The sequence below is a fragment of the Cnephaeus nilssonii genome, assembly GCF_951640355.1.
Source record: "Cnephaeus nilssonii genome assembly, chromosome: 23".
NCBI lineage: Eukaryota > Metazoa > Chordata > Mammalia > Chiroptera > Vespertilionidae > Cnephaeus > Cnephaeus nilssonii.
The window spans coordinates 15,292,856-15,301,433 of NC_137094.1; the positions used below are offsets into that span (position 1 = coordinate 15,292,856).

General features: G+C 59.1%; 1 protein-coding gene across 2 annotated transcripts; it reads left to right on the plus strand.

Moving 5' to 3' along the window:
* Positions 1-1,937: 1,937 nt before the first annotated feature.
* On the plus strand, positions 1,938-7,952 carry IRF2BP2 (interferon regulatory factor 2 binding protein 2). 2 transcript variants are annotated; one of them, XM_079763542.1, is made up of 2 exons: positions 1,938-3,010; positions 3,712-7,952. In XM_079763542.1, the coding sequence occupies exons 1-2, from the start codon at positions 2,038-2,040 to the stop codon at positions 4,428-4,430; spliced, it is 1,692 nt and encodes a 563-aa protein (XP_079619668.1). In that variant the 5' UTR covers positions 1,938-2,037; the 3' UTR covers positions 4,431-7,952. The 2 variants fall into 2 exon arrangements, with proteins under 2 accessions (XP_079619668.1, XP_079619667.1); XM_079763541.1 differs by having other exon boundaries at positions 1,939-3,058.
* The last annotated feature ends 626 nt before the right edge of the window (positions 7,953-8,578 follow it).

An 8,578-nucleotide genomic window follows, 5' to 3' on the forward strand; every position in this document is an offset into this window, starting at 1 on the left:
AGGTCTGGCAGTGCGTCTTCTGGGCCACTGCGAACAGGTTTGTTCATGCGCCTTCAGCAGCTCCCTGCGCTGTTTTTCCAAGGGTGTTTTTCCTCTTCCTTGTGGTTAATCCTTTGAAGCAACCTGCCATTTTCAACAGCAACTGGGGAGAAACGTCAGCAGGATTTTTTTTTTCTCTCTCTCTCTCTCTCCGCCTACCAATCCGGTGGAAGGAACGATGATATAATTAGTACCCTGTCCTTCCCACACCTAACCCGCTCATTCCAGGCCCCAGCAGCCATGCGGGCCTGTTTTCCAACAAAAGCGGCTCCAGAGGCCGGCCTTGCAGAGCTTGAAGTGTCAAAATTCCAACAGAGAGTGACTAAGCCTGTGTCTATTAGTCAGGAAGAGGAACGACCAGCCAAAGTGATTTACTCCCAACACACGCCAGCTCCTCCTCGCGATGCAAGGGTGAAACTCCAGTGCTGGGTGCAGCCTGGGCAGAGCTGTGGCTGCCAACCATGACGGGGGCGCGGGAGGCCGGTGGTTCACGGCAGGCGCGGACACCCCCATCGGGCTACAGCTGGGCCCTGGGGGCGTGGGGGGTGCACATCCGCTCCGCCCCAGACAGCGACCCCACGGCCCGCGGCCTCCCCCCGCCCCCGCCCCTGCTCCCATCCACGCGGGCCCAGCAGAGCAGGGCGGGGCGGGCGGGCGGGGGCGGGGCCTGCAGTAGCCAGGAGGCGGGGCCAGCGCGGCGGGGGCGGGGCCTTGCGCAGTGACGCAACGCGCTGGCCGCAGCCGGGTCCCTGGAATGTGCGTGCGCGCAGTGAGGCCGCCAGCGCCGCCGAGTCACGTCCGCGCGGAGCGTGCGCAATCGGCGGCGGCGCACGCGGGCTTCGGCCCCGCGCCCCACGTCATGCGCCCGCCTCGGACCTACATAAGAGGCCAGGCGCTGGCGCCGCGAGGACCGCGCCGGGGAAGCGGGCGGACGGGGAGGTCGTCCTGCGCCCCCGCCTTCCGGAAGGCCCCAGGCTGGGGGACGTTCTCCTGTGTTAGGAAAACTTGGGGCTCGGCGGCGTGTCCCCCAAACCCCCGAGACACACGCGAGTGTAAAGCACCACCCAGCAGTCCAAGTGCAACTCCGAACACCCGGGAACCACGCTGCCTCCTGACAACCAGGGCACAGAGTGGCCTCCCTTTTAAAACACGGGGTGATGAGCATGATCTCCCCCAAACAGGCCGGGAGGGGAGGGCGTCCCCACTGCGTGATCGAGGCTGGCGGCGGCTGGAGACACGCAGCCCGCGCGGAGCGGGCTCTCCCCGCGGCACTCGGTCTGCGCGCGGGGGCGGGGCGGGGCGGGCGCGGGGGCGCGCGAGGCCAGGCGGGCGGGCGGGCGGGCGCGCGCGCGAGGAGAGGGGAGGGGGCCGCGCAGGCGCCGTGCAGGGCTGTCGAAGAATCGAGCCCGTAGAAGTGGAGCGGCGCGGCGGCAGCTCGGCAGCCCCGGCGGCGGCGCAGCGGCGGGCAGAGCGCTGAGCGCGCGCTAGAGAGCGGCGACGCCCGGAGCGGAGGGAGCAGCGCAGCGACCGGGGCCCGCACCGTCCGCCCGCCTCCTCCTCGGCGCGGCATGCCTCGCCGCTCGGGCTGAGCCTGCCCCCGCGGCCGGCCCCCGGCCCCCGCCCCCCGGCCTCCCCGCACTCCGCGCCCGCCGCCGCCGCGACCTGCTGCGCTCGTCCGCGCCCGCGCGGCCCGTCTTCGCTCCGGTCTGGAGGCCCGCCGTCTCGGCCGAGCCCCCGCCGCCGCCGCCGCGCCCGCCGCCCGCCCGCGCCCGCCGGGGGGCCGTGCTGCCGCGCCTGCAGCCCCTCGCCCCGCGCCCGCCGCCCCTCGTGCCGCGGGGGCGCTGCGCGGGCGCCGATCCCGCGCGGGCTCTGCCTCCGCCGCCGCCCCTGCGGCCGCCGCCGCCGCTGGTGGGGGAGCCGCGGGGTTGGGGGGGCCGGAGGGCGCGCGCGGGGCCGGCGGCGAGCGGCAGCGCCCCCTCCCCGGCGGGCGGCGCGGACATGGCCGCGGCGGTGGCGGTGGCGGCCGCGTCCCGGCGCCAGTCCTGCTACCTGTGTGACCTGCCCCGCATGCCCTGGGCCATGATCTGGGACTTCACGGAGCCCGTGTGCCGCGGCTGCGTCAACTACGAGGGCGCCGACCGCGTCGAGTTCGTCATCGAGACGGCGCGGCAGCTGAAGCGGGCGCACGGCTGCTTCCCCGAGGGCCGCTCCCCGCCCGGCGCCGCCGCCGCCGCGGCCGCCAAGCCGCCGCCGCTCTCGGCCAAGGACCTGCTGCTGCAGCCGCCGCAGCTCGGCCCCGAGGCGGCCCCGCGCGCCCCGCAGGCGCTGGAGCGCTACCCGCTGGCCGCCGAGCGCCCCCCGCGCCTCGGCCCCGACTTCGGCGGCTCCCGCTCGGCCGCGGGCCTGGCGCCGACCCCGACGCCGCAGCCGCCGCCCGTGAACGGCATCCTGGTGCCCAACGGCTTCTCGAAGCTGGAGGAGCCCCCGGAGCTGAACCGCCAGAGCCCGACCCCGCGCCGCGGCCACGCCGTGCCGCCCACGCTGGTGCCGCTCATGAACGGCTCGGCCGCGCTGGGGCTCGGGGGCCGCGCCGCCGCCTCGCTGGTCGCCGTGTCGGGCCCCACCGCCGGCCTGGGCTCCGCGCCGCCCGCCGAGCTGGGCGTGCACAAGCGGCCCGCGTCCGTGTCCAGCTGCGCGGTCACGGAGCACGAGCCGCGCGAGGCGGTGGCCGCCGCCGCCAAGGAGAAGGCGCCGCCCGCGCACCGCGGCCCCGCCGACGGCCTGGCCCCCGCCGCCGGATCCGCCGAGCTGGGCGCCGAGGCCGCGGGCGGCAAGGGCCGCGCGCCCGGGGAGCAGCAGGACTGGGTCACGCGGCCCAAGACGGTGCGGGACACGCTGCTGGCGCTGCACCAGCACGGCCACGCGGGCGCCTTCGAGAGCAAGTTCAAGAAGGAGCCGCCGCTGAGCGCAGGCAGGTTGCTGGGGTTCGAGGCCAACGGGGCCAACGGGTCTAAAGCAGGTAGGGGCGGCCGTGGGGGGTGAGGGACCCAGGGGGCGGGGGGCGGGGGGCAGGGGACCCAGGGCCGCGGCGCCGGGGAGGGGGGCGGTTCTTGGCATGCACATCTGCCCAGCCTGGGCCCAGGAACAACAAACGGCCCACTTCCTGCTCGCCCCGGGCTGGTTGGGCGGGCGGAACCGGCGCTCCGCTCGGCGGCGGGTGCCTGTGCTGAAGCAGCACAACAGAGATGAGTCAGGCCGGGCCGGACCCAGGGTTTCCTTCCCCGGCGCCTGCTGGGACGGGAGCCGCTGGGCCCCCAGGCACCCTCCACACCGGGGGAGGGGGGCAGGGGGGGCCTTCACACCCCCGGGCAACAGGTCAAACCGAGGACAGGCGTGCCCTGTGCAAAAGCAGGCAGGCACCCAGGGGCCAGTTTCTGTGGCTTTTTAAAGGGAACTGCCCCGGAGCCGGCCCCGCGAACAATGTGTGTGCGGAGTTGCACGTGCATTTGAAACTGACGTGGGTTTTTTTTAAGCTGCAGGCTTTCCCCCAGGGTAGAGGTGCTTTGGTGAGCTTGGTTTCGCGTTAGAAAAAGATCCTTTTCGGTGTGTGTTCATGTATTTTTTTCTCTTCTCCCCCCCTCCACCCCCCCTTTATTTGCTGGTTGTTTTCAGTGGCCAGAACGGCAAGGAAAAGGAAGCCTTCCCCGGAGCCAGAAGGAGAAGTCGGGCCCCCGAAGATCAACGGGGAGGCCCAGCCGTGGCTGTCCACGTCCACGGAGGGGCTCAAGATCCCCCTGAACGCGACCTCCTCCTTCGTGTCTCCGCCGCCGCCCACAGCCTCGCCGCATTCCAACCGCACCACCACGCCGCCCGAAGCCGCCCAGAACGGCCAGTCCCCCATGGCCGCCCTGATCCTGGTGGCAGACAATGCGGGGGGCAGCCATGCCTCCAAAGAGGCCAACCAGGTTCACTCCACCACCAGGAGGAACAGCAGCAGCCCGCCCTCCCCGTCCTCCATGAACCAGAGAAGGCTGGGCCCCAGGGAGGCGGGGGGCCAGGGGGCCGGCGGCGCCGGAGGACTGGAGCCCGCGCACCCCGCCAGCCTCCCGGACTCCTCCCTGGCGGCCAGCGCCCCCCTGTGCTGCACCCTCTGCCACGAGCGCCTGGAGGACACCCACTTCGTGCAGTGCCCCTCGGTCCCTTCCCACAAGTTCTGCTTCCCCTGCTCCAGACAGAGCATCAAGCAGCAGGGGGCCAGCGGGGAGGTCTACTGCCCCAGCGGCGAGAAGTGCCCCCTGGTGGGCTCCAACGTCCCCTGGGCCTTCATGCAGGGGGAGATCGCCACCATCCTGGCCGGGGACGTGAAAGTGAAAAAGGAGAGAGACTCGTGACTCCCCGGTTTCGGAAAAACCGGTCGTTACCCTTAACGAAAACTGCGTGAACTGTATATATATCTCCATATATATATATACATATATATATCCAAGACAAGGGAAATGTAGACTTCATAAACATGGGTGTATAATTTTGATTTTTTTTTGAATACATTGTGTTTCTATATATTTTTTTTGACAACGACAGGTATGTACTTATCAAGGCATTTTTCTCCTTTTGTTAACGTTATTAGCCTCTCTCTGTGCTTTATTATCCTGGTGACAGTTACCGTTCCGTGTAGGCTGTGACTTGCGCTGCTTTTTTAGAGCACTTGGCAAACCCCGCGAGCTGCTTCTAGCTGTATTTGTAATGCACTTACTTTAAAAAGAAAAAAAAAGCCAAATACATTTACTGACGTCGTAAGATCGCCTTACTGTCTGTCATTCCTTGTTGCTGGCTCCTGTCTCAGGCTGGAGGCCAACTGGTGGAGAAGGAAAGGGAGTGAGTTGGCAGGGGCACCGTTGTGAAGTGGGCACACCCCTGGGCAGCCTCACCGAGTGCACCCCCAAAACACTCCCCCGAACAGGAACGGGAGAATAGATTGTGAGTCTGTCTGTTTTGCTCTTCAAGTTCAGTGGCTGGGACACTGAGGACCGCCTGGGCGTTGCTGCTGAGAGATTTTGGGGGGGACGGTGTGGTTTAGAGGGAGAACTCTCCTTGATGTTGAAGGCAACGTTGACCACTGCTCGCTGCCCGCGTAATCAGTTGTAAGATTCGAATGCCGCATGCTCGTCGTCGGTTACATAACACACAGCCGGGTGACGGAAGGTGGTGACGGGGTGTGCAGATGGCACCGCCACCTTCGACCGGGGCCTGGTGCTGCCTCCCTGTAAACACCCCGAGCTCTGTTGCTGCCGGGGCCGTTGCCTTTGGAAAGAGCAGCCGGAGAGAGTCCGGTCCCGGTGAACTTGGAGATAGATGGTGGGGTTGGTTTCGTTTCTGCTCCGTGTTTTGTTTTTGTTTTTGTTTTATCGTTTACCTGTAGCGCTGTTGTTGTTGATCGCGTCACCCACACCCTGTCTCGTGCAAGTGCTGAATGCAGCCATGGTACAGACCGAGCCACAGCCCAGGGTGCTGGCTGCCAGGACTGCCCGGGGCCGGGTCAGTGACAGCCCAGCAGGGGGTGGGGGGCCTGTCATTTCCTCTGACCTGTGGAGTGAAGAAGACAGTTAGTTCTTCTGGGGAGAGGGGGGAGATAAACTGGTGGACATTAAAAGGTTTTCCATAACAGGCCCCACCTCTCCCAACTCCTCTCAGAAGCCTTTTGTAAACTAATTTCTTTTGATCACTACTTTGCATCAGTGAAATGATTTTTTTTTTTAAACCAATAAATCACCCAGGATGGTAGACGTAGTTGTCTCCGAGCGATGCTGGTTTTTCTCTCTGTGCTGTTTTCACAGCCACAGGAGCCCGATGCTGAGCCCTTTGATGTTCAGGTGTGTGTCACGTGGCCCTAACACCAGGCTGAATCATCGTTTTCAAGGTCTATTTACAACGTAACGTGGTGTATCGTTCACAAACCCGGCTTTTACTTGCATTTGAAAACAGGTTGTTACCCACTTGGGGTTATTTTTCAGTTACGTATTTTTTGTCTTTTGAAAAGTGCTCAAAAAAATTTTTTTTTCTCTAATGGTCGGGTTATTAACACTTGAAAAACCAGATACTGCGCCAAATACAGTCTTTTTCGTAGTGTTTTTAATGGGTGCACTTATTAATGCTGTGCAGATTCATTTTCCAAGTCATTGTTACATGGCCGACAGACTTGCATGATTAACCAGTTTGTTTCTTTTTTTTTTTTTTTTTAATTGGAGTAGCTATGACTCAGATCCAACTGGTTTCTCTTATGTAATGTACACAGGCAGGCAGTCTGTTTTCCATGCCCATAGAGACGTGTGTAAAGAATTCAACCCATTATGGTCTGTTGTATAAATGTGTATCTAGGCACTTTATCCTAAACTGGAATTTGACCTCATAGATGTTACACGTCGATCCGTCATTTGACCTAATTTGTGGGAGCTATCTGTTATGTTTTGCAATCTTAACACAGATAGCTTTTTTTAAAAAAAAAGAATGATCTAGAACCATCCTGCTGTTTTGTATACGTCTATCCAGCTGTGGAAAATACAGCCTATGGTTTTTCTCTGCTGATGGTGAACGGCGTGGGGGCGGGGTGGGGGTGGGGAAGGGAGATGGAAAAAAGCAAACAGCTTTACAGGGCTGTGCGTGGAGGTGACTCCTGTTAAAAAATAAGATTTGCATGAGCCTGCCAGGCCCCTGTGGGTGGCCTCTATGAGAGACTGGCAGCTGGAAAGTGTTGATCGGGGTTATTTTTCTGGCTTTACGTGAAAAAAAAGTTGACATGGGGACAGGGGTTTGATCTGTTGTTATACCTGATGACAGTCTAGTTTTCCACAGCTGGATAGAAACGCCTGAGAGCTACTTTAACTGTACATGGGCAGTATCAGATTTCAGATCCTAATATTTCAGCTGTGCTTTGAATACTCAAAATATTACGGGATGGGCGTTGTAGCTTTCCCCCCCCCTTTTCTTTGTCTTTTTTTTTTTGCTTTCCCAATTTATAGGATTTCACCGATGTACCCTCTCACGTGGCCTCACGTTAAAAGTTATGGGAACGTACACATGGTTTACAACTTTTCCTATATACCTTTCCTTGGCCACCAAGTATTTTAAAAGTGTGCCACCTTTTAACCTTAACTTTTAAGTTGAAGGTGATAACTTTTTCTATATATGATGCAACTCCTGTCAAACCGAAGCGAGTGTAATCTCAGCTATGATTATTATTTTAAAAAATCACGCTGTGGAAATATCACCTGCATTCTGTCATTTTGTCAGATTTACAGTACCTTTTTTTTTTTTCTCTTTAAACTTTTAGCATTAAATAAAAATAAAATTGGGAGCACTGAACCTTTTCCGAGGCCTTTTTTTAAAGTTTTTTTTTTTAAAAGGGAGGTTAGACACGGCTATTGCTTTCATCACTAATGGCAGGAGGACTCAAGGAGGTGTGGGTTGGGGGGGCCGAGGTTTGGCTGGAACTGCAGTGCAGAGATAAAAAGACACAACAAAAAGGCATCTGAGGGTAGAAAAATAAGGGGGAGAGGGGGAGGCGGGCAGGGACTGGGGAAAGGGCCACTGGAGAGAGGACCCAGGGCCAGAAAACACTTGTTTATTGTTGAGCTTGCAACGAGCCAGCCCTTGGCAGTGATGGCATCAAACACTGTCAGGACATGAGCTCGCTCTCTCTCGCTCTCTCTCTCTGGAAAGCTCTGGAGGAAAACAGCCCTGTGGGGCCAGGTGAAATGCACTGAAGGCAAAAGAGAAAGAAAGAAAGAAAAAAAAAAAAAAAAGCCCACCCTTTGGAAAGTTCTGGAATAGAGTCAGGGCCCACGTCATGCAGGAGGTTTATGGATATGGTGAAGCCGGGATGCATAGAGAAGAAAGGAGGTACATTTACAAACCACTACACTCGACTGTCACTTAGGAGATTCCTAGGTGTCTGCAGCTTGGACGCTGTTGATCAGTGGCTTGGCCGGCTTCTCCATGAAAGGAAGTTGAGAAACGTCTAAGGAGTTAGCGGACCGGGTGGGTACACACACAGACGTAGTGCGTGTTTTAAATTAAACAGCAGCAGCTCATGTGTCCTGGGATATATTTTCATCAGGGATGGTCCAATCACGTGGGGGACTCATCCTTATATTTTCATAATATATGTAGTAGCCTGTTGAAGGCGGTTTTCCAGAAACAGTATTCCTAAACAGTGAATTATAGATCATGCTACACAAGTTGCATTTCATAATTTAAGGGAAATGTTAAACTTTTTTAACTTCAACGCTAGGCCTCATTTTGACAGAAATTTAAAATCGTGCAGCTTGCAAAGTCATTTTTGAGTTTCAAAAGCTCCTTTCAAAGGACGCTTTTATGATCGCATTCAGTTTCCAGTTTTAAAAAACACAAAACAAACCAGACTCTTGATGTGGCAGATGTCTTTGTTTATACCCCAAAGCCGGGGGGGGGGGGGGGGGGGCGGGGGGGAGTTAAAGGGAAAATGTGGAACGGCTTTTTTTTTTTTTAAGTCCCTGGTTCCTCC